Source organism: Anopheles cruzii, chromosome 2, assembly GCF_943734635.1.
Source record: "Anopheles cruzii chromosome 2, idAnoCruzAS_RS32_06, whole genome shotgun sequence".
NCBI lineage: Eukaryota > Metazoa > Arthropoda > Insecta > Diptera > Culicidae > Anopheles > Anopheles cruzii.
In genome coordinates, this window is record NC_069144.1 from 32,189,524 (window position 1) to 32,215,788 (window position 26,265).

At 43.9% G+C, this 26,265-nt stretch overlaps 3 protein-coding genes across 7 annotated transcripts in view; all 3 read left to right on the forward strand.

Annotated features, from left to right (window-relative positions):
• Window positions 1–3,409, forward strand: part of LOC128278890 (uncharacterized) — a 6,271-nt gene extending 2,862 nt beyond the window's left edge. The window contains exon 2 of the mRNA XM_053017617.1: window positions 3,367–3,409. Within this exon, the coding sequence (XP_052873577.1) occupies window positions 3,367–3,409 (43 nt within the window). The remainder of the gene's footprint in view (window positions 1–3,366) is intronic.
• A 990-nt stretch (window positions 3,410–4,399) lies between these two features.
• On the forward strand, window positions 4,400–6,753 carry LOC128278891 (dynein light chain Tctex-type protein 2B-like). The gene is made up of 2 exons (XM_053017618.1): window positions 4,400–4,779; window positions 6,585–6,753. The coding sequence occupies exons 1-2, from the start codon at window positions 4,400–4,402 to the stop codon at window positions 6,751–6,753; spliced, it is 549 nt and encodes a 182-aa protein (XP_052873578.1).
• A 3,452-nt stretch (window positions 6,754–10,205) lies between these two features.
• LOC128269186 (putative ferric-chelate reductase 1 homolog) overlaps window positions 10,206–26,265 on the forward strand; it is a 33,414-nt gene continuing 17,354 nt past the window's right edge. For 3 of the 5 annotated variants that reach the window (XM_053006574.1, XM_053006578.1, XM_053006575.1), the window contains exons 1-2: window positions 10,252–10,379; window positions 11,885–11,943. The gene's annotated coding sequence lies outside the window, so the exon portion shown is untranslated. Of the gene's footprint in view, window positions 10,380–10,462; window positions 10,482–11,884; window positions 11,944–26,265 lie in introns of those variants that run through there. The other 2 variants (XM_053006576.1, XM_053006577.1) reach the window with 2 other exon arrangements.

Genomic DNA, 26,265 nt, shown 5'->3' on the forward strand with positions numbered 1-26,265 from the left:
TCCGGAGAAGTGAGGTGAAAAGAGACGTTTCGGTCTCTTGTTTTGTCCGTAGTTGGTTTAACAGAAGCGGTCTGCCAGAAGGGAAAGTATGCTCAGTATTGGCGTACACCGTACGCGTGACACCGCACTCTGCAATGTTTGCATTTCCATAAAACTCCAACGCAAAGGCTGCGATACTTTGGCAACGGCTCGTGTACGGCTACGCCTCTGGTAAAGGAAGGCCGGCGAACAATGGTTGTAATGGTTATGCTGGAGCTCGGGAAGTTGAGTTGTGCAGGGAGATGAGAAACGCGTGCTAAATGGTCAATTTTTAAAAATTCCATAATGCCTATGGGGTGACAAAAAGTGGGGCCGAAAGGCAAGAGCAAACGATTATCAACGTGCTGAACATTGCTGCGGTGATCCTGCATCAATGCGACGGATGCGTGTGTCGTAAAATGGAATTGGATTTTTTTTAACCTTTTCGTAGCATATCAATGAAAGAAGGAACTGAACTGACAACTACACAACTCAAAAAAGGCACGATTATTCATCATGCGGTGTACAAACATGGAGTATTTATGTTTGCCATATTTCAGGCGAATCAGTTCGTTCATGTAACTGGAAGAGGCCGGTTCATAACGAAGTACGGCCCTTGACGAGTTAATACCTTCAACACAGCGTGGTTGGGAACTGTACTCTGGTAATTTTAAAGCTTATTTTCGTGATGAACATCAGTGTATCTCGCGAGAACAGTGTGTAGGTTCATCGTGTTATGGTTTTCCGATACGTTTGTTCAGATCATAAAATTAAGGGTTTTAAGTTTGACTGTTACTGTTTTTTCAGATTTAACGGTATAAATGTACTCAATCTATCTGTTCTTCGCCCGTGGCATATATTCCTGGAACGAGAAATACAAAGGCATAATACATAAGAGTACTAATGCTTCGTTAGCTCTGTTTCAGAATATACGATTAGCATTCTGAAGCAGATATAAGCCAGTTTGCTACTGCTTTGGATTGTTACTACGGTATCGTGTAGTCCAATGTTCCTTTCGTGTAATGCATGTTCCACCTAATGTGATGCATTAATGGCCAAACAATTTACTGACATATCACAACCTGGGTCATGCCATGCTCAGCAATTACCATGCTTGGACAGCATTGCATGTCCCATCAGGCCATTTACACTGTTTAGCAACCGTAAACTTTTCCTTTGATGCCTTGTCCTGGCGACCCGACGGAGAAGCGGTACGAGTTTGCCTTCTGTGCCAATGCGCTATTATGTCAAATCTGCGCCAGACTATTGTCTAGCAGCAGATTATGAATGCCAGTTTTGTGCAGCATATTTTGAACCGGATCACTCAGTTAATTCATTAGCATAAATATCTAATGAAGTCTGCTGAAGACGTTCGAGTGTTTAACAAATCTGCCGTACGTCCAAGCAATCCATGGTTAAGGATAAACGGATAATAAAGAAAAGCGTATTCAAACGAATTTCACTGGCAGGAACAGAGATTTAATTGGCTCCAAATGACTAGTAAACGGATCCTTTCTAAACGAACCGCTGGTTGAGCAAAGTTTAGTGAGAGTTGCCTTGTTTGCTTCCATTCCACGATCTCTTTGTGACTAAATGTTTAAAGTTTATAATTAAACCACTTTCAGCTCTTTATTCGGCTTCTTGAAAAATAGCTTTGTTGCATTACGAACAGTTCGTTGCACATGCACACTTAAACCACTGACCTCGATTTTGGTGAATTGATTTTAAAATGTCCAAAAACTGATGTACGCTCTGCTAAGCATGGAACTGAAAGTTGACGGAGAGTTTTGAAGAATTTCCATTACCATTTTTTGTGGCACATGTAAAGATCGTCGGTGGTTTGGCGAAAACGGCTAGGCGGCTCCATTGGTCTTATAACTGTATTTTCCAATTTTTTCATTTCCGTGTGGAGCAGTTGACTGCTGGAGAACGCGAAATAAACTAACACATCTTACGATTTACGGAACGAGAAGTCACTAAATTTTACAAGAACTGTATTGAAGTTAAAAACGCAATTCTCAATGGTAAAGGATTTGTTCTCGCTTTTCAATGTCAATTTGACTTGCAGTTTAATAATACTTGCTTGGTGTACGGTCGTATCAAAGGAATGGTGTTGCTTCATTCAGTAACAGAGCAGAAGTACTAAACCGAAAGCTATTGCGGTACACAGTTAATGAAGAAACTTGTCTACTCATACGTAAGGCACCCCTCCCAATTTATGTATTGATCAAACTAGTGTTGTTTACTTTGTGATTCTTGCACATTCACCAATTCAGTATCTGCTGGCTTGTAGCAAGACCAAGAAGACAACAAATCCGTGACTACCGCAACTCTACCAAAAGAGACACTCAAAGTTCTCTCGTATCCCTAAATGATTCTCGTTACTCGCTGCACCATAGCGGTAACATAGGGTGCCACGTGCAAAGACCCTAGAGTAACGGAAGACAGCCGACGAAGTCTTCCTCCCTAACCAACAGGCTAGTGAAAGTGAATGAACCTGAGGAGCGGTTGTCCTGGAGCTGGAGCAGCTTTATCGCTCGATTAATTGGAACATGCGAACGACGGAACTTTCCGCTGGGGAAGCGAGGAACGATTAAGTAAGTTGTTCCACAATTTCGATGTCTGCTGTCGAGCATCAGTCCAACCGAGGGGGCCGAGCCATCGTGGCATGTTCGCATTATGTACATGACTTGCTCAAATGTCGCACTTTTGTTTGTGTTATACCTATGTAACCGAAATGAGTTTTCGCTTATTTAGAGCTGCCTTCACCACACAGTGTCACGATGGAGCATGATGTTCTTTATATGTACATGGTTTGCAGTTTAGCTCAACCTCAAGGTCACTTAGAGTACCCTGAATTCTCTACCATTCAGGTTAATGAGACGCTGGAGTGTTCGTAAGTTTAGTTCGCCGCATAAGGGAGCGAGAAAATAGCTAGAGTTAAATTAACCGACTCAGCGTTCTACTAAAGCTGCATAATTAATCTACTTACCTTCACCGCTCGAATCAATTGACCGAGCCCCGAGGAACAGTCAATGGAATGGCTTGCGTCAAGCGTAGGCTGATAAAGTGATGAGAAAATGTTAACTATCTGGAAGAGGCAAAAGTAAAGCTGTAAAATAGAGTAAAATTGTGCTCGTGTATCTACAATTAATTTACATTGATGCCAATGCCAAGTAAAACAAAAGCATCCGCGACTTCTTAAATAGATAAACAATTGAAATTCCGCTCCACTTTGTTGTCGTTGTCGTTGTCGTTACACGTTGTCTTCACCTAGGCAATGTGGATTGAGTTACGTCCGTTTTAGACTGTTAAATAGGTTTAGTTTTCTTCTTGTCCCTATTCTAGTTGTATACCTAGCTATTCACGATTTCGACCTGGCAAGGGTTAATGTGGCCTTGTCGAGTATGACTGAATGACATAGATTTTTTATGCACGCTAGTTTCAAAGTTATTTCGCATCAATAAACGTAATGTTTCCGATTCAAACAGGCCCATAATAATGTCCCACCATATGGATCCAGTCGCCAATACATTACGGTAGCTCCGCAACAAACAGAACGATCGGAATCGGCAAGGATGGCTCGGCTCAGAAGGCCGAACGACACGGCATGGCCAAACAAGCTCCTTACATCAGAAAGTAAATCGCTCGTCAGTTGTTGGAACTTAGGACCATTCAACCGCGATCGCACTGGATTTGGCCGCGACGGGGTGAGTGAGTTGTTTGCTAGAGATTTGGAGTTTCGTTTCGAACCCGCAGAAATCGATGCAACGAAGTTCGCGCCGTGGAAGCATCGACGTATTCGGCCAGCAGACATTGGCCATTTAGTGTCGCGTCGTTCGGGTTGGTGGCGGTTTTCTGGTTGGAGCCTTCCGTTTCCCGAGGACTGATAATGGAGGTAATTCGTTAGCGAGCTGATAGTTGGTTGATAGAGCATAACCACGGCAAGTGGGGCGACCGTCGGCGGCCAGAAAGGGATTTTTCTTTTCCGAGAGGGGTCTCTTTCCGTATTCTTGACGGTCACCGCCACTCGACGCCACTGCATTCGTGTGCCGTAGTCGACCACCACTGAGGATGATTAAAACTTTTCTCCTTTCATGACTTCCGTGCGCGCCCGTGCTTATGCTGCACAATGATGGTGACTTGCACGACATCGCCGCGCGGTTTGGAACGAACTTTCTGTCATATCATCGTCCCCGTTTCTCGTCCTGGCGAAAAACGGCGGTGACTTAATTAACTTGCGTCCTGGAAGAAACAGCAGCAGCCGTCGCCACCCGCCCCGCTGTCGTCCTCGCCAGGCAACCAAGCGGTTCCTGCCGCGGCGCTGCCTCCCGCCAATGTTACGCCCGGCCCACCACCCAGCGCTCCTGTGGCCGCGGTGATGGCTCCGCTGACACGGAAGAAAACTGGAAAGTTTCTGGGCTCGGCCCTGAACATCACCAACCGCTACCGGGTCAACAGTAGCAGCTTGAGCAAAGTGAGCCTCGCCATTACGAATCTGAAAGTGATCCAGAACGCACCGTTGCCGCCGCCGATCAGTGCGATGCTTGCGTCGGACATTCCGCCCGTGTGCAAGTTCCTGCCGTCGTATCGGCTCTGCTCGCGTAATCCTTTCAACCGTGAGGCGTGCGAAGTAATAATGCGCGAGTCACTGGATAAGTCGTTGCAGGGCGTGGAATACAGCTCGTACTTTGCGCCTTCCTTGTGCCAGCAGATCTGCGAGGACATTAAGTCGCGCGTCAAGGAGCTTAAGTTTGACAGGTATGTACCGTGGGCGTCATGGTGCAATGCAGGATTCTACTGAGCTCGAAGAATCTTGTTGTGGGTTCGTCGTGGTATGGCTCCATATCGAGAGCAGATCGAAATCCTTATCATCGCTCCTCGGATAAACGATTGATCTACGAGGCACAACTGTCGCTTCTACTGTGTTGGTTGTAGTCGAGTGGGCAGACAATCGAGCGCCATTTTCCACGTTGGATTTTGACAATTTTCCTATTTCATCTCTTTGGTGAACGAGCTTCGTTTGAGCTTCACAACCCATATTCAGTTCAGTGCCAGATGAACGGTGCGTGGTTTTTAATTAAAAACTGTTTCTCCGATCCCTCGTTGCGTCGTAAATTGCTGACATAATCATTCACATCTCGTGTAACTAGCGAATATTCGAGGTTACCGAATGTTGCGCTCGATATCCGCTTTCCAAAACTGGGTGTGTGTCTCGGTTCATGCTCTCCATACCATATTTTAATTTTACACGCACATTCGACGCACGCACAACCTACGGTGAGCAAGGATAGAATGTTCCTTTACGTTCCTACGACATGTCGTCGCGTTGTTCGCACGTTCTTGATGGTCTTAGATTTTTGTTGAATGCTCACTGTGCTTCTGTGCTATTATACGTTTTCAACAACTGTAGGCACCGTTCCGGCGCATCTCGATTACTTTGAAACGGTTTTAATTCGATCCAGGCAAAGGTTTCATGCGAAATGGATGCTATCTAATTTGCTTTAACGGATGGATGCTACCTGATTTGCTGCAAACAACATTCGAGCCGATATTCGAAGGATTATACGCTGGAAAAGCCCACACAATGCCCGCTACCGTTGCTATTTACTTGAGCACCTGAGAAAAAGTAGATCAAAAAATGAAAGGACGTTCTCGGAAATATTGTCAAAATTACCAGGAAACCATCAATTTGTTGATGAAGTTTGCCCAGCAAAATATCGGACGGATTAAAAAACGATGGTTTCGTTTTAGCGATATTGACGATTGAATTTCTACTTTAAATCGTTCGTTAGTCAAACGAACACAGGTCGACATTTGATACTGACCGTTCAGGATTGCTATTTTGAAAGCATACTTTGAATAGCATGTAAGTTAGTTTCTTTCATTTGCGTAAAATTAAATATCCTCAATTTCGAAAACGTGTTTAAAGTTATTTTTTGACAATTGAAGCAATAAAAAAAGTATTGAAAATGATTATTTGTTCATTCTTAACTTTTTCCTGATTCAGTTCTTTCTAAATAATATGGCAAGTTTTCCGAAACCAAAATCTTCGGATCGGTTTAATTTATGGTCGAAATATTTTTATTCTGCATACAGTATACTCGTGCTGCTATACATCTATGCTGATATGTTATACATAATACACTTTATAAAAGATATTCTTGAAAACAATGAAACGAAGAGTACGTTTGAGGCCGGATGCCTCCTGTAGCTCGCTAAGCGTGAAGTACTGTATGTTGTAGTGTAACGATTGTGTACTTGTCGTCTTTGCATCGCTTGGGCCAGGACTCCCTGCGGTATGCTAAATAATTTCTTACAGAGTGTAAAGGTAATAAAGCTAAACGCATGTGGGACTTGTCGTCTTTTCCATCGGCACCCCTAAGTTAAACACATTTACATTTACAAACAAGACTCCAGGGAGGCGGCGGAACAATATTAGTATGATTGATAACGCCCTTGCGCAAGCTGCGACCGTCGCAGCAATTCATTTCCTGCGGGAAGGTATTTTTGCGCGACTAGTACGATTTCAACGATTCATTCTTCCTGTTCCGATTTACTTGCAGGTACAAAATAATTGTCACTGTCACCATCGGCGAGCGCTACATGCAGGGGCTGAAAGCAATCTCCCAATTCCTCTGGGATGCCGAAAAGGACAGCTATGCAACGTGCATCTACGACGCTTCGCCGAGTCTGGTGGCTGTAGGGACAATTTATGCCATTTATTTCGATTAGCCAACATGACCACGAGACTGGCTGGTGGTCGGTGAGGTTCACAAAGCATCTAGCATATCTAGCACGTGCCCTGCAGGGTGCTTGACAGGAAATGCAAGTAGACAAGCTGGCAGGCAGCGTTGGACAGTGATGGGAGTTTTCGTTCCGTTCATTTCCACGTCTGTGCCACGTAGCTCGGCAGGAGTCGCGGAAGCAGCGGCATGAATGGGGCTGCCCTTGCCTCGTTCCTGGGTCGCCTTTCAACGTTCATGTCCGTTCTGGGACGTAGGGACATAATTGCCTATGGCAAGGATTAAACAAACCCGCGCAGCTTTAGTCGTAAAATAATTGTGATAGTACACACGCGTTCCTCACCCTTGCCAATGATGTTCTGGCATAGTGGCCATCGTTGGCACTACACAATATCACTTCCGGCGACAGTCAGTAGATGTGGCACCTTCGTGCCACAGGCTAGTGATTGAGCACAATTTATGGTGACTGTAAACTACTGCAATGAAGTTTTCGAAGGACCATTCGTTTATGACGGATCGAATCGGTACTGATTTGCATTAGGCAGAACAGTTGCGCGTAATGCGATGCAATAAAGCAGAAATTTGAAGCTGATTAAGCCACGCTCACACGTAATGGGTTTTGGGAAGGATATCGGCAGAGGATATTGGATTTGGCACGCTCGCCATTGTAACATATTGATTGGAGTGGACAATTGTATTTTGTCATTTTTTTCTACTCCTAAGTACTTAAACAGTGATGCAATAATATGACGTAGCTGATATCATATCAGTCAATCAAAAGCCAATAATTACAGTCGATAATCGATTATGAAGGAGCTATAGGATGACTGGCTGTTTCCATTCATGTAATTGCGTCCCACTTCATTATAAAACAGCCAGTGAGGAACTGTACCATTGGTCAATATTGTTAAACGCTGAGTAGTACCAGGGGTGTGCGTTGAGATTGAGACTGTTAAAAAGATGGCTGTACCTGTCGATTGGGACTTCCCAGTTTAGCGGTTCATTCATCATTACCTTGTTTTGACATCCGGTAAATGATTTCAGGTCGAAAAAAAAAATATTTCGGTTTGCAACCCATCTTTGAAAGGGTTAGACCATGACAACTTTTGTACCTGAAAATGACGTATGGCGGGGATGATTATTTTTCTGCTCCTCTTGAAGAAAACTGCTTCGGAATCGCACCAAATTCTTGTCGGGACTTGTGTTTGGAAGATCGTAGTGCTTTGAGTGGTTTCAAAAGTTTGAAAATGGCGATTTTGACTTAGCAAAAAAAAGCAACGAAGGACTCCAAAAAACGGACTTTCTGATGGTACAGAAAGGTGTGGTGTTTCACAAGCTTCTAAAACCTGATGCAAACGTTAATTCCGATCGCTACTGATAACAAATACCCCATTTGAACCATGCATTGATCGAAAAACAACCAAAAAGCCAATTTGTTATCAACAATGGAGGCGCCTAATAGTCCGTGGAATCAAGCACCAGGCGTCCCAAAAAACAAAACTGTTTCAGGATACTATCAAATCACTTGGATGGGAGCTGCTGACCCTCCCCGCGTTATTCACCAGACTTGGTTCTTTCCGAATATCATTCATTTTCATCGATGGGACACGTATTGGCTGAGCAGCCCTTTGTTTTTTACGAGGAAGACTAAATGGGATGGCCAATTAGTTTACTTAAAAAGTCGAAGAATTCTTTCGCCTGGGAATCCACGATTTAGCAGAGAGATAGAAGAAATGTATAGCTAGCGATGGCACATACTTCGAATAAAATAGAAATTTGCATAAAAATTTTATAAACATTTTTTGTGTGTTAAAAACCTCTCATTCTCAACGCACACCCCTGGTATATAAAAGTAGTAAGTATAAAAGTAGTAGTATACACAACTTTAAAAGAATCGTATTTATATGAATGAAACGATTTTATATAATAAAATCAGAAACAACAATTGTTCATGCTAAAATAAGTTTATTAAAGGATGAAAATCTTTTAAAAATGTGTGTTATAAGCAACGAGCAAACTACGATGAGGGCTCTGAAAAAAATCCGAAAAATATATGTGAAAAAGTCCACTTGGCATAGTGCAAAGCTGAATAATTTACTAAAAAACCGTGTATGATTTTATTTAATTTAATAAAAAATTACTAACGATTTATAATAGATAAGAAATTGTATGTGTCGGAATTTTTTTTACTCATAAGACCACGCATTACTTTTTACAATTTTTTTGCCTTATTTTGTCCCGGAGCTACTGTGAACGCCACTGTGAAAGAGTGAATTACTAGTTTGCTCACGTTTTTGAAGTTTTTTTTTAAACATGTGCTTGTAATTATACATTTCCGCTCGTCATTTTTGTATGTTCCAGTTTTATTTTTAGAGTTCGTCCTCTTATCGTGCTCTTGTAGTCTGATTGTGGATCACATGTCGCTGACGCCCGGTCGCGCTATCAATGTTCAAGGTAGATAATTCGATTCCCATTCAATTCCTCCATTCAATCGCTACGTTTACGACATGTCAAGATTTGCGAATCCATCATCAAGCTCTACATTACTTCCGTTGCGGATTGTTCTCTGTCGTCATATTACATGCTCAAGATTGGCAAAACGTGCCACCCCACGGCTGATAACTGTGCCAGCGGAACGAAACAAAAGAGGTCTGGGATAGATAAATTCGACGAAACAGACACTCTGACGCTTAATTTTTTTCTCGACACTCTCAGAAGAATGGTTTTTTTTTCTTCTGACGGAACTTAAATGTGTCTACTGAGCGGTAGTACATTTTTAAATTATTTTGACCAAGCTGGTCAATTTGAAATGACAACAACCTGTGCTTATAGACTTTATGGCGATTTCAGATATTGTGCATCCTAATGTTCGGTTTCATTTGTAACGATAGAACCAGCACAAACCAATGGAAATCGATCGAGCAGTGCGGTAGAACAATTGCACACCAATTGAGATTAACGGTTCGCTGTTGTTTAGTCCGTTGCTCGGTTAGCTCGGTTTTCGATACACACCGCCAGAGGACGCTCAAGTCGTCCGTCGTGCGATCAACAGGTTGTCCGTCAACGATCGCGTGACTCACTCGCGTGGTGGTGGTGGCGGTTGCCATAACAATCCAGTGACCCAAACAGGTTTTCCCTGGCTCTCTCTTGAGGGCACCTTTTTCTCTCTCAAGCGCCAGTCTGTTTAGTTCTCTACGAAACGAACCGAAAATCCCCTTTCGACGCACACTTGGTAGGCCGTATTTCTCCTGTGTGCGCTGGCCGCGAGGTAATCATTGGCTATCGGAGGAATTGTGCGCGCTGTTGCTGACCGGCACGGGCACTTGCGGACCCGTTTTCGGATGTGTTGGTACGCGCACAGTATCACACGATCGTCTGGCCCTCTCTTCCTGTTTGGCGACTCTCTTTCTCACGGGTCCGGATGGTTTGCCTTTCAAATCGCGCGTCGGTTGGTTGAGCTACGATCAACTTAAGCTCGTGCAGTCAAGGTGTGTAGCTCCGGACGACGTGTTGTCGTCGAAAGTTCAGAAAGATTGGTTTCCTACTAGTCCAAGCGGCTGGGCGATTCCGGGTTTCATTTTCATTTGATTCCGTCCTTAGTCTCCGGTGTGTTGTGTAAGTGCACTCTTGAGGTTATGTTTCAAAAATGTTCCATTGCCCTAATCACAGCGAAGATCTGCACGCGTTGTAGTAGTTGATGACGTGTGAAATGCTCCGGTCGGTAGTAGCAGCGTTATATTTTTGCCATGAATTCATTGCACCTGTGCTTCAAGACCAGTTGCAGTCGTTTGCTTCGCGGATCGCACATCAGAAAGTTGAGATTGCAGATTCAGTTGTGGTTGTGTGTGAGATGGCGCTGGTCAACCCGTTCGTCGGGTGATGTGATATTCGATCAGTTGCTTCTTTGCGTTTGTCACTTTCTCGTGGCGGGTTAAACATTACCTTCGTTCGGCAACCGTTGTTCAAATTTCCGTCGTTTTCTCAACGTGCTTGATTGCGATGACTTTAACAACAAGTGTGTCAGACCTTGGTTGTGCCATTTTGGAGAGTCACCCTAAAAAACGGCTACCAAAACCCACGCATTCTTGGGGCACGTGGCGTCAGAGCGTCGCGATGGCGTGCTTCCAACCAAACTATTCGAAGCATCGATCGCAGAATTCGGGCCAAAAGCAAATGAGCCGGCGAGTAAGTGTGAGTGTGCGTGTGCAAGTGTGTGACCCCCTTCGTCAATGTGCCTGTTGCGTGTTTAGTATAAGCGGTATATTAGTCGTTTGACCTGCCGACGAAAATAATTTCATCCGAAATTCAGACCTCCTTTGCTCCTGTGATATACCGAAAACGTGGCAACAAACGAGGACAGAGCTAAAGGACCTTGGCCTACCTTGGCTGCGATAAAAACCAATAACCCACAGTTTGCTGATGGTCGTCAGCCGCGGGCCGTGTCCTGTGGCGGTACCTTTTTGTCGGCGGCTGGGTTAGTTAGAAGACCGGACGGGAACGGTCGAGTAAAATAACAGAATGCGTCCGCCACAAACCTCCACAAATATTTGTCCACAAAACCGCCGGCAGTGTGTGCGATCCGCCGCCAGAGGGAGTGAAGTTCGACATTAGCACATAATTGATGCCCAACGGCGCCGTGTGCCGTTGTTGGAGTTTCCGTTGTTTTTCAGGTCAAGTGAGGTGGAAAATCGTTCTATTTTCTAATCGCGAGATGCGATAATGGGGCACGCGGTACGCGGCAAACGAATGGCGAACAAAGCAAACAAACAGCGCACCGGGAAACTCGTACTCAAATACTCGTTTTTACTGTTTTCTATTGTTTGCACCAAATTCAACGTTCGAAACACCAGAAAATCCACTGCGTCGAGCGTGGCTACGCGCGGACTAGTGTAAATCGTTCAATCCGCAGGTGGCTGCTTTGGAACACGGTTTTTTTCCACGATTCAGCCAGTAAATCCTGTGAATATCGGATACGTGTTTTAGTGCCCATCGCCCAAAATTATGCATCCCCTTGATATTCAGAGAACAATCTTTTTTGTATCTTTTCTGTGTGCTGCTTGCCTTTTTGTATTGTATCAAATTAACATGATTTAAAATTTTACTTTCATTGTTTGCCGCAGGAAAGTGCGTGAGAAATTGTGTCGTAGACTCAGCGTGCGAAGTACTGAAAACAATCAAGGTAAGAATGAACTTATATTTTTTCTTAGTTATTAGCCGGGGCTTTTGTTAGTAAATTATTCCTGGGCTTCAACTTCGTCTGAAGAACCCAAGAAACGACATAAAGTTTTCCCAAGAAACGACATAAAACAGGTCTTATGTAAATTATTCAAAATTATCTCACACGAAAAACTTTAAAATAAACGGCCGATAGCGGGCCATTATGTAGTTACTCGTGTTGTTACTTTTATGCCTCAGGTATCTACATGCAAAAGAATACAACGAAACGTGTTCGTGTTTCGAAATCACATTATTTGAGAAAAGCGAATGATTCAAACCAAAGTATTTGAACATAAAAGTGGGTCTGCTGATGCTTTGCCAATATAACTGACCCGTTGATGACCTCGTTACTCTCCTTCACAGAGTGCAATCTCGTATACAAGCATTTACTACCATTTGACTCCGTTTTCGCTTAGACGAAACCATGGAGCACTGGTTCTCGGAACAGCGTCAATAAGAAAACACTGTGTACCATTGCATCGTCAGTTTCATACATGTCACTAGAACTAGGTATCGAGGTCGTAAACATCGAGGTAAAAAGCAAATGTATAAAATTATTCTCAATCACTTGGGAATTCCTCCACCGCTTGGCTGCTTCTTGTCATGCAAGTTACAATTACGACCGTCAGGTTGTGACGGCGGTGGAGCTGTCTGAATTCTTTCCTCAGACCCGATCGGTATTGACTTAATGCAACTACGTATGCCAGTTACCTTGAATTCGTTAGTCCCTTCCCATTCAGATGCCACGCACACGCTAGAACACTGCACCCAGTGTGGCACCCATCACATACTGCACTCCTCTCGGTCCCTTCACCCATTCAGCATTATGAACGAAATGCATTCCACGAGATTGTTACAAGATGCGGTGGTAGTAGCTGCTCTAGCTTCTTAACGGAGTTGTACGATTCCAGACACGCAACCGTGCATGTAGTCGCGTATGGGTGGCTGCTTATGAAGTCGGTCGTGACTGCATAAATGATACTTATACCTCTACGCTCGTTTCAATCACTTATTAGCCTCGTGTGCGATCTGCTGAGATCTATCTGGCGACATTGAAGCTCCGTCAACCGCAGCCAGGAACTGCCTGTGGTCTGTGATCCTATCCCGGTCTGTTTCCGTGGAGCTAACGAGCATACTCACAGACCGGGTACCGATGCGATAACGGATTCTGGTTTTCTTGATAGTCGTTGTGATCTGTGGTGTGTCTTATGGTGGCTTTTCGACGCCTCACACCGTGGTGCGGAGGTTAAAAACGGTGACGCAAAAAAAGAATTTGCTCTTTCAGGTGGGTGGGAGTGTTCTTTGCTACGACGCAGTACGCAAATGGCTTATGTTGTGCGGAACGATTTAACGATTCACAAGCAGAGTGGGACGGTATTTTTAATTTTATAGTCGAGGCTCGCCAGCGCCTCGGTTGTACTCGATGGACTAATACGGTCGTACGACTCTGGAATGTACAAAAAAAAATTAACCGCCAATACCAGAAGCCAATTTACTTCGGGTCGTAGCAAGAATAGGTTGGCGTTTCTTCATGCTGCTCTGAACCTGGTTCACTTGCTTGAGTATCACCAAGGCCAGAAGGTCAGGCGCTGTAACACAGCGCGTGTCGAAGCGCGAAGTTTAAGTTGGCAAAGATTAATCTTAATACTGGTTGTCGGCCACCCCAAAAAGCGCGTCACGAGCAATAGCGCTACGGCATGATCGACGTCTTGATAGCTGCCCTTGGGCAGTCTTGCTTGGGACTGTGCGACAAGCGAAGATTTTTGACTAGCACTGTCTACAGGCCGGAGATTAACACCTGCGTGGCCACCAAAACCACATTCCGATCGCAGGGGAAGGTGGATCGGCTCGCCCCTCGTCGCCCCGATCGTTCACCACCGCTGAAGGGCAAACTAGTCAGTTGTCAACAAAACTTGTTGTCACATAGATCCGATCGAAGGAAGGCGACTGAAGACTTGGTTCGCGGCAACGAAAGATTTGCTTGTAGCTCAGTAGTCAGTGCCTCAAAACATGTCTGAAAATAATAACTTTCGCTTGGGTCGCTTTAAAACGGTAATAACTATTGAACCGTATTTCGATGGTTAGTGAGTGTGATGCAGTGGCAGAAAGCTTATACCACGAATTAGTAGTAGTTTTCTTTTTCGTGTGGTCTTACACACAGGAATATATCTTTCGCCATCGACCGTTGATATTTTTTCCTTTGCCGTAGTGCACACAAATCTATTTCATGTGTTTATCATTTAGAACCGATTTTAAGGAACATGGATCAATTTGTAGTGTATACTAAGGTTTGCATCATTTGTGTAGGTCTTGGACTAATTTTTCATGCACCTGAATTCCGTTAAAGTCTGTATAACGCCTATCAAGATTTCCCGTTGTATCATTGTTTGAGAATAACAGTTATTGATGTTCGCCCTTCAGAATGCTTCGCTTAAAGCCTTCTTTCACCTACGAAAAAGAATGAATAATCTTCAACACAAGAAAATTCGGCCGACAAAAGTTTGTAATAAATTTTTGGGATATCGATATTCAATGTCTAATCATGGCCATGAGTAAGGTACCTCCAATCCAATCCGTTGTTGACCGTTCCGCAGCTTTATCATAATAACGATCGTTCGTTCGAATGGCTTCGGCCATTGAATTAATTGAAACCGTTAATGGGCAGACGAAAAAAGTCTTACTGAATTCCGGCCCCTTGGATGGACTTAATGAGAACGAGCTAGAGTAAGAGCTTTAACGTAACGAACGCACCACGTGCGGTTCCGGCGAATGATGCTCCACGCCCGCCAGGTGCCGGTTAGCGGTACTCTTAGCGGCGATCGAATTAACCCATATGCTGCCTGCCCCTCCATGCTACGAACGACCGGGTGGAGTGTTTCCAAAACATATTGCCCACCACTACGCTGTTGTCCGCTACGTTAAGAATGGGGATGGAAGATTTTGTTTTCATCTCCGCAGCCACTACTCTCACTCGCGATGCGCTGCCGGACGATGGTAGCTGACCGGGATGGTTTGTGCAACGGAACCTATCTTCTGAATGTTGACCGCGCGGCAATAGTAAATTCGCAGCTTCTCGCTACGCTTCCGATGTTCCGCGGAATTTGTCTCCTACGAATTATACCACGTCCGACTGTGATCATTTTGCACCATTACACACTATTTGCATATGGCTTAGGCAAGGTTCGTTACACAATGCTTTTCAACCATTAGGCACAGATTCGCTTTCGTGAAAGCTTTTCTTCTGGTCATAAAAGCCATTAAAAGGTGTCCCGTTGCTCGCACTAGCTTGAGAAAATTAAGCACAAAAAAATATTTAAATTTTTGTAAACAATTATTTGCAATTGCATAGTCCTTCCACATTTCATATAACACTTTAACCTTTATTTAGGGAGCCGAAAAACGATAAAACGGCTGTTTCAAAATGATAGCCTCACTTGTAAAAGTCAGTCCTAGTCCAGTCCTACTAAACCAGTGGTCTCAAACTGGGGGTCTACGGGCCGCATGCGGCCCGCGACACTGTTTTGTGCGGCCCGCGGCCACGTCCGCGGAGTATATAATTAAGTTATATTAGCCAGGATAGTCAGCAAAAAATCACAAAAAATGCTTCTTGTCGGTTCAGCTGCCGTCACAGATGTGACCGATACGATTTATTTCAAATCCAAACTAAATCAGGGTGCGTAAAATTAATTGAAAAAACATTTTCTTTATGTGGTGCGGCCCGCGGAGTAGCTGTTACTTTCCAATGCGGCCCGCATGCCAATATGAGTTTGAGACCACTGTACTAAACGTAGTTTTTTTTTTTTTTTTTTTTTTATAGAAGAACGGACCGGGCCGTATTTATTACTAAACGTAGTTGAATTGTCAAGTAACTGAGATTTATTATCTCAGTAGTCTCGCATACTTCCTGTAGTCAATTGGCCATTTTGATCAAAAATGGGTCGAGGAACTCTATTAGGAGAAGGCGAGAAAGGAAAAATTGAAGCCATAGTGTTGGGAAGTCAAATGGTGAAATAGCCTCATTATTAAAACAATCTCCAAAGGTTGTCAATAATTATTTGAAATATCCATCGGAATATGGGACTCGGAAGTCATCTGGACGGCCAAAACTACTTTACCCTCGTGATGAACGAAGAGTAGTTGAAGCTGCGTCTAACACTGCGAAATGTTGTCGGCGTATTAAGAATGAATTGCGCATGAATGTTAGCTATGCTACAATCTGGAGAACTCTTAGTTCCTCTGTACGCATTGTCAGAGAATCAATGAGACAAATTCCAGCAATGAAGACATACCTCAAGCAGCAAGATTGCAATTTGCGAACGAGCATATGTCATGGAAAGATGAATGGAATTATGTAAGCAATGAATGAATGAATGGAAGTATGTATGTTCCAATGTTTGAGTTTTTTTTAATTCAGGTCGTTTGGAGTGACGAAAAGAAATTAATTCTCGATGGGCCTGATGGTTTTTGCCACTACTGGCGCGATTTGAGGCGGGAACCTCGTTTTTTAGACGACGGAATTATGGCGCAGGTTCCATCATGATATGGGGTGCGTTTAGCAGGCAAGCTAAATGTAATTTAGCAATAGTTCCTTCACGAATGAACAGTGAAGGCTATATAGTAATTCTGGAGAGTAATTTGAAGCCATACCTGCATCGTTTCAACCACTACCAGCTAATTTTCCAGCAGGATAATGCAACTGTCCATGTAAGTAGAGCAACAAAGGCTTACTTGGAACATTTCGGAGTCAATTTAATGACCTGGCCGGCTGTTTCTCCAGACCTCAACCCTATTGAGAATGTTTGGGGAATTTCAATTCGAGAGATCTATGCGGATGGCAAGCAGTACGAAAACTTACAGACGCTTGATGTGGCGATTAGAAATGCTTGGCGTTCCCTGTCGATGAACGTGCTAAAGAACCTATCCGAAAGTATGCCAAAAAGGATATTTCAAGTAATAAATCGTAGTGGAGAAACCACCGATTATTAAAACATCATAATTTTCATTCATTTTTACCGGGGTGGGCCTATTTTCTTGAATAATACATAATGAGGCTATCATTTCTAAACAGCCGTTTTATCGTTTTCTGGCTCCCTAAGTCAAAATAATTTTTATTTCGAAAAATCAAACAATGGATATTATTTCTTTTGCAAAACTTATTGATTTTTCATCTACGAAAAATAGGTTCAGCGTTTTGTCTTAGCCTCAGTCTGAAAAAACGGGTGAGGCTATCATTATGAAAAGCAGTGCATAATTATGGTTTCAAGTATTTAAAATGTTTTTAAAACTGTTTAATGGTATTTACTGGCCAGCAGGTGTTTTGTTGCGCTATCCTAGGTCCTAGGTGTCGTAGGTAACAATTGCAACTAAAACTGTTTGCGGCCTAATATCATCATCATCTTTGACAGTTTCACCTCTTTCATTTTCATTTCACTCTTGTATGTGAGAGTTGGTTTATCCCATGAACTCCTCAACACTTGCTCCGTGTGGGGATTTCCTATTTAATTAGCAAACTCTGTCAACCGACTCGAACTAAGCTTGACGTGCGAATTGGACCCCAGTCACGCAACGCGATTCCCAACGAACGGCAACGTATCTTCCTTCTAATGGACCCAAAATAGTCCTGTGAACACTTCTGCACAATGCTAGATTTTGATCCAATAATGCGGAAATAGCGCAGAACGCCAAAAGAGTGGAACCACAACGCGGCACGTCAACCGTTAATCGGTTTTATGTTTGTTTTGCATGGTCCCCTTGTCGACTGTGTCCCCGGACTGTGGCTGCACCGATATATGCGCTGGTTTGTTTCCGGTTCGCTACGAAAGTTCACAGCAGCTGCAGCTGCACGGATGAATTGTTCAAGGATTTTAGAACGGTTTCGGTTCGGTTGTCACGAAGCGAGCATAATCGATGGTAGATTTTTGGGCAGATAGCCTTCACAGAGAATCAATAAATCGCCGGGTTTATGCCGGGTTTTCTGTGTGGCCTTTTCGTCTTCACGCATCATATCACTTCCATTCACTCTGCCCTCTTCGTTCACAACCTAGAGAATGCGCGAACCGCGGGAAAAACCGGTTCCCAGGAGCCTGTTTCATTGTGCCGCATATTTCGGACACTACGGAACGACCCCTGGATGCCTGGAGCAAGAAGCACCGCTGTGGCTCGCCAGCAGAGCAAGTGTTTGGGTATCCCTCACACACATACACCAGTCCAAGCCAAGCATAACTTGTTCGCGGGTACAGAGGGCACAAAGCCGCTGGCAACAGGTTGGAAAATGCGTGCCTCCGAACAACTGATGGCGTGTCTCGCGACGGAATGCCCGCAGACCGTCGAATGCCCGCTCAGTAAAATCGTGCTAATTTTACTTTCGTCGTGCCTAGACGCGCAACCGGCCACCCCGTTAAAACTGGTTCCTGCAGTTCATGTTCACTCTCTTTTTCCGACCAGTCCCGGTCGGGTGGCCGTCCAGACGATGACGACGGTTGGGGAGCGTGTTTGGGTAATGTTTGGTTTAACTTGCTCTTTGGCGCGAAGACAGTTTTTCTTTCGTACTCCTTACCTTTATGTAACAACCGTCCGTCGGTCAGAATGACCCAATTCACGGCACGGCACGCAAAGAGAGGGGCTTCCAGTTTTGCTGACCGAAATCGAAAGCACGATCTGCGTGTGTGATCAGCAGTGACGGTGCATGGAGAAATTCCAAATCCAACATTGTTTGCGTTGCAGCATATTGCGGTTGGTTTGGGTTTTAATGAACCCCCGGCAAAGGTGTCTGAAATTACAGATTCGATACATCATTTTCTTGTTCCCAAAAATGGCTGGACAATTTCTTGACAAACATTTGGTTTAGATGATGTTGGCCCAAAACCAAATAATAAATTCAAAGCTAATAATACCTTTCCATAACGTTGAAGACGTTAGAAGAAAACATTACTACTTAATAATAACTTTCAATAAAACGTTTCCAGACGTTGTGACTCATGAAGCCATGAATTAAAACCCTGAACAGCGTTAACGCATTTCCGGTGTTCCGCGTGGGCACTTCCAAAACAAGCGCCAGGAGTCGGTCCTTCTGGGGAAAACCCGGCGGCACCACCTAGTGATGGCTGGTGGCACTCGAAGCGGTTCTGCAATAAATTGATTTCGTGACTCTTGCTTGCGTCGGGATTTTTGGAGTATGATTTCATTGAACCACTTTTACGACTGCCGCGTCCGCGTCGTGCCTGCTGCTATGGAGAAGATAACGATGGCTTCGGTCTTGAAATTGTGCCTTCAGCACAACAAAGGACCAATCGGACCACTGGCTTGGCAGGTGGAACCATTGTTTTATGAGTTTATGACCATTTAAAACTCAGCGACTTCTGCGGAAACGTGCGGGAAGTGCAAGAAAATCGACATTCACAAAATGATTGGTTGGTTCGTTGTGATGTGATGTAGACATTATCGTTGAACCGCCGCCGCCGTTCGGTTATCGAAAATCATTAACCAAGCAAAGGCACAAGTAGACATGTTGAAAGAACGAACATTCTGTCAATATTTTCACCCACTTCCGAGCTGCGTGCGTCACGGCAGCAAGCACACCTCTATAGTAAGGTGTAGGTTGAATCAAAGGGCAAGTAACAAGAGCACCCCTTTAAACTAATTATTGTTCACCCCTGAATGCCTTTTGTTGACACTGTTTAATGGATTCGCATCGCGTTCAAGGCTGTTTCTATAAATGCAAAAGGGAAAACGTAGTCTCTCCGCGGCGCCGGTGGCGCAATTTTTTGGCATAAGCAGTGTTTAAACTTGGCGAGGGCGTAGCATCTTCATTTGCATTCTCCGCAGGCACCATTAACATAACCAGCCTGAGCCGGAGCTGCATCGCCAGAATCACAATATGGCATCCTGGGAGGCAACATGAAAGCTACACAGCTGATTCCGTCCTGCATGCAATCTGCGCTTTGGTATCTGATTTTGACTCGTGTGGATTGCATGCCGCGAGGATTAGGTGGTGTCTTGTCGGCTCCCAGAACACGCCCGCAGGACGTGAGCACCCGCGCTCGAAGGTGTACTCGGCGGGGCGAAGCAAATCAGGCTTTGGCTGCCGCCCGATAGCGCCCGCGGGGGGGAGCAATGGTTTGATGCCAGGGCTCCCGTGGTGACTTGCCGCTGATCGAATCACCGTCACTAGAGGCACACACCTGCGATTATGAAACGTGGTTGCCGCGATGCCTATGATTTGTAGCTCTATCTCGTGGTGCGACGAACAGCGCACGGAGGAAGGAAGAAGATAGCACAGCTCTCTGTACCAACTCCCTCCTGAAGGTGACGTTTGGTTAGCAGTGAATAAATAGAGAGTCGACGGAATAGTTCGTTTGAAGATGGCGTCCGCCAACATTCCGTACATTTGCACGACGCACCACGAGATGATGTCGTAGACGATCGTGTGGCGATGATGATGATGTTGTTGAAGATGTTTATGCTACGCTTCGCCCGTGTGTGTGGCCACTCTAGCGTCGCGCTGGTTGGGAGAATTTCAGCAATAGCGGGGAACAGTACGTGGCTAAATCAATCGTTGCCTCTGATGGTCACTACGGACCAGCGGACAGGGCTGGCCCCTCACGGCGACGGGCTGTCTGGGAATTGGGTCCCGCGTCGGAAGGTTCATTGCGTAATGTTTAGCCCGAGGAGGAGGTCATCCGAGTGGGTTAGTGTTCGTATCTGCTAGCGAGGGCTCTATGTACAAAGGTTTTGTCTGCGTTGAGGCCATCTTCGGATCTGCCAGAAGAGCAAAAATGTAGGAATTCATGTTCATGTATTTCAACGTTGTTTTTAAATAACTTGTGGCTATTTGATGCTTCGATACTATACTCGTATATCGTTACCACCTTCCTTTTATAGTGTTAGCTGAGGTAGAGTTAAGGATTTTCATATTTCAGCAGAAAATTGGTAATATTTTAAAGTGTTATGTTTATTTTCAAGAACAAACACTGTTCGTAAACACACCCCGTTCGCCAGCAGCATTTTAAGTAGTACTTTCTTCAGCAAAATCTTTATTTGCTTCATCAGGTATGGCCGACGAGCCGCAGGTTGACGATGGCAGCATTACTAATTTACACCACCGACTGCAGGTGGTGCATACGTAGCGTTAGGAGGTCACAGCACCGCACGCTCCGCTATGTCTGAAACGTCCGAAATGGTGCATTTGGCGGATCGGTGTCAATCTGCAGTGTATCGTATGCATGCGCCAACTTTCCCTACTAGCGACCGCGCGAATTGACACACGGACTGTGTGTGTCGGTGCTGCATGGCATTTCGAAACCGTGTTACCGAATCAGGAAAGAAGAGCATATTCGTGGAGAAATTCAACGAGCTCTAAAACGAGATGAATAATAATCACGACAACCTACGAATAGGATTGGCCTTCTAATGTCTTGAAAGCATAAACAAATGTGTGTGCAAAATCATTCAATGTGCTCTCAAACGTATCGATTTTTTATGCATTGCATCGGTCAGGTTTTTTACGAAAGTGAATGGTCAGGTGGAAAAGTATTCTCTTTTTCATAGAATATCATCTTCACGCGTCCTGTTGAAAGATCCGTCGAATTTCATTGATCACAAAAACTCAGTCATCCATAAATTGTTATTTTCATTAGCAACTTTCTCCGCAGCTTTGTGGTGATGTCTGTTTTCGTTTCATGTATTCGAAAGAGCAGCATTCGTTACCTTGAGCTTTGTATGATAATGGAGCCATTGGTATAAATAGACACATAGCGCGATGTTTTTATAAATGTTTCTAGCGAAAGTGTGAGACAGCGTGACAATTGAAAACTCGTTATCCAATATATTCAATACTCAGAAAAAAATGCTACCCCTATAAGGGATGGATCATAATGGACATTTCGTCAGCGGCAGCTCCATCGTTAACCTATCATTTACCATCCCGTGCCAGATTCGCTGGACTGGAGTAAAATTAAACACGCACATGCTTCAGCTCGAATGATTTGCAACTGACAGCAATCAGATATGCGTTCACAAAATCATCGGAAGCTCCCGCGTTCTCACCCCGAACGAAAGTTACGGGCCAATTGAGTCATAAATAGCCCAGATAGTGCCGGACGGTGGGCGAAATTGCGCTAATTAAACAATAAAATTATTTTCAGCCATTTAAATTTATGATCTGCTGTTTTTATTTGAAGCATGACCCATGCTCGAAATTCGGTACACCGCACAGGAAGCAGCGTGTTGCTCCGCTGCTTTCAGCAAAGACTTGGTTCGGGAGTGCAGAAGTGAAAGTTGTGACATAAACTTTGAGATTAACGTTTTACGATCGAATGGTAGTGCGTTTTTGGCTCTATTTTCGGCACCCGGAGTTAGCCTTTTAGAAGCGTTGAGTATCGTTCTCCGAGTACCGAGCAGATTACTGTTTCGCACCATGCCGCTTCATTTTCTAGTGCAGTTCGCAACAGTTCAGAAGTGTACAACAAGGTGCGATAAAAACGGTTTTTAAAATGTATATTTTCTACGAATGATAACCTTTGCGACGGTGGTTTAAGCAATGAACATAAGCTTCTGCTCGATCGAGCACGTTCAGCTGTGTCTCAACTCCTACAAAGTACTTTTTCAAACCCTTCAGACAGGTACACTATAATGACCATTATTTTTGTTATAGCTAACGCCAGTGAAGGTGTAATTTTAAATCTTTCACTTGTTCCTGGTACATGAAATGAGCAGTAAAATCTACATAAGCAGTTGGCATATGCGGTAACCACCGTGGCAAATGGTGGTCGTTACTTTGGGCAATCATTTTATTTGCTTTTCTGTTTTTACTGCGTCTCTGCTGTCAGATTGAGCATAAATCCTAAGATCTTGAGTGCTGTGAAAAAAAAAAAACAACAAACAATTCAAATTAGATGAAGGTATTGTGTTGCATGATTTGTGTCATTTCATGGGACTGCACAAGCAAAAGTGAAAAAGGGTAGAAAGTAGACACAATCCCATTGCGCACTGTGGTTGTGTTGTGCATTGTTGTTGTTGTGCACCAATACACCAGCAATCAATCCACCGAAAACAGTTCCGAACATTCGTTCCAGTCCGGGCCAAAAACAGTGACAGTGAAAATGAGTTTGGTAATTTTCTTGCGTAATATTCGTTTCTGCCGAATCCGAATGTGTACGAAATCGTTCAACTGGGTCGAAGAAAACCCCCGAGGGGTTTGTGCAGAAATAACAATAGACGGAAAGGGAAGTGTTTTTTTAATCGAATTACCAAAATTGCCAGCCGCATCGGGATTTATACAATCGGAAAACGTTCGATTGACACACAACCAGCACGCTATTGCGTGACCTAGGAAGTATTCAATTTGTTGCACATTTCCAGATCCAATTTCGTTGGTCAAATTAGACGCAGCGTAATCGTCAGCGATTGTATTTCGAAGGAGATGTGACCGTAACGCGAGCATGAACTTAATTTGTAAATGTGAATGAACGAATCGTTAAAAGATAGCGACAGTAGAGTAGTACTTGATATTGATTGAGATTCTATTGCTCTTTTGGTACTTGAGATTCTTGCTTCTTGGTATTAGAAGTAAGCTTTACTAAATCCTGCGTGATCCTAGTAAGAGGCACAGCTTTAATATGTTTCTTATCAGACTTCCATTTCTGTTAATAGTAATAATTTCAAAGTGTAAATGCATAAAGCAGTATAACTAACGTTACTTTCTACATAAGTAATGAACGTTTGTTTTGTGAAAATCTTGTCAAATACTATTGCAACTATCTATCAAACTGTTTGTTCAAAATGAATTCATTAAAATTTATAATCTAGATAATCGATTCCGTTTCAAATTTAGTTAAAACATTAAAAAACAATATTAAAGAAGTGTGTAAATTCTGCCAGGCTGTGTGTAAAAATCAAATCCTAATGAATATTTTGTTGCAAAAAATGGGTCGTTTGACAATAATCCTTTATCTGGCCATAAGTGAGTGTTGAATGTTTGATGGGAAAATATTTTTCCAAACAACGTGCTTGTGTGCTGAGCACATACACTGGCGCGCTCAGTGTCAATAGAAAGGACCGGCGCTGCCCATAATTTGTGGCGCACCTTTTGGCGAACGCACACCTGTATGGGTCCGCTTCCACCTTCGGAACCAATGACCACATGGTTTCCGTTTGCGTGCTTTCAAATCAGCTGAAAAATATTGACAGGAAACTTCCATAAATAAAACGTTACTTTAACATTCATTGGTGGTTTATCATCATGCCATACCGGCCAGTGCCAGTGCTCTGGGCCGGCTTTTGAAGCGTGACAGCCGAAAATGAAAGTACCTCCTTTTTTCGTCTGCAATTGGGTGGCGCCTTCGAAACTCCCAACACGAACTGTGTCTGATGAGAAGATGTGCAAAAGCAGAATTTATCGTGCGTTTTTGCGAATGGCAAGGTTATGGGTTTATGTGTACCTTTTTCATGTTCCGTTATGGGTGCCCATATCGTGCCGGAGGTTTTGTCCGTATGTGTTGTATGCTTACCTTTATGCAACAGTTGTCGGCTTATGTAAAATATGCATGCTAAAGTAAAAACACTTGGCACAAACTTTAACACGTAAATCGACGATGCTCCAATTGCGTGAAGTGTGTAGTACATTTCAAGATATAAAGGTATACGAGCATTGAGATACCGTTAAACACAAAAAACTACGATTATGCTTGAACTGTTTTTAATGTCTCAAATAAATTGGAACTTTGATGATCTTTTATTGCAAGAATTAGTGAACTAAGATTGTTTGTTTACGGTAGCAAAATGAATTCATCTGCATCAATGTGGAAAAGGGTAATTTAAACCTGTTAAAAAATCTTATCTACGATTTGACAGGTTTTTATTATGTATTCAGCAAAAGTGCAATAGCCCTGTGGTTAAGTTTCAGTATAAGCCCATTGCGAATTGCTTTAAACTTGAAGATTGGCAAACCCAATTGGTTTTTGAAAACTACTCAGCACAGCACGGCCAATTGGCTAATTATAACCATCACTTTGCTGCCTCACAAGGTGCACGTTATCAGTCGAAGGTAGTACGTACGTGGACTTGAGGTTGTCTTTCTTCTCAACACGTCGGTGTCGGTGTAGGCGAACCCGAATAGCAAGAGAAATCCTTTAACGGGTGCAATGGAACCGTTAGTTTACGGACGGTACATTCGAAGGTGTTTCACTAACTCGTTTTGACGTTGACCTCGTCCTTGAAATATGTCGTTTTGGTATCGAACAACGGGAGCTGGCATGATGTGCGGGGCATCCAATGTTGTAAAACGATGTCCGAAAAGCGAAAAATCTGGACAAAAAATCGAACTTTATTTCTTAATGCTCGTGGCGCAAGTTCAGGGTCTTTTTCATCGACCCACTCTATTTTCATTCATTGGCGTTTGAAGGCCTTCGAGCGGAAGACGAACGTGAGTAGGAGAGTGAATGTTCGGGCGCCGTTTTGTGACCCACTCACTACTCCTAATTCGCAATCGTGCAGGAAGAAGGCTATATCACTGTCAGAGTCGGTAGTAGGTAACGCTACCTGTCACTTCCTGACGAAGGCTTATGACTTTGAGCTGAAGGTGTAAAAACAGGCGAACGTGGAAAGCAATCTCACGAGTTCAGCAGTGAAGTTCATTGCCGTATTTTATGGAAGTCGTGTGTATGGTATGTGTGGTGCTTTTTTTTTGTGACCGCTGGTTTGCTTTTCCGTTGTGCGATTCCGCTGGTCGAGAACTGTGTGGCTGCTGTCAGAACTTCAGGATGCCGATAATCTCCGGCCAGCAAGGTGAGATTAAATTATTCGCCTGAGGGTGCAGCCTTCAAAGGGCTCAAAGTTGGATGGTTACTTAGCGTGTAATTTCAATTCCAATGCTTAAACTCTAGACCTGAACATACTATACATGTATCTTGCCATGTGCCATGTAGATCTTAAATGTTTATCAGATACAAATCTCAATATAAGAATACGCTACGTTGTTCCAGTGTTCTGGTTGGGGTTCATGCTTAACCGCGATCAAGCTTGAAATCGCGTTGCTAATGGAGAAGTTTGCGAATGAAATAGTTGTTATACTGAAGCTGGTCCATCCGTCACGCGTCCTTCAGGATCTTTCGAAGGTGCTTTTAAATCATCCTTCATCACTCATCACTCGGTGCCGTATGAAACGTTTCCTCCGTCCTCCGATGTGGCCTGCGGTACTCTCCACGGCACTGTCGCACGTGCTACTAATGCGGGTTTAGTGGCATTCGCCGGCACGGATGCCGCACCGGGAACACGGCATAGGAATGTT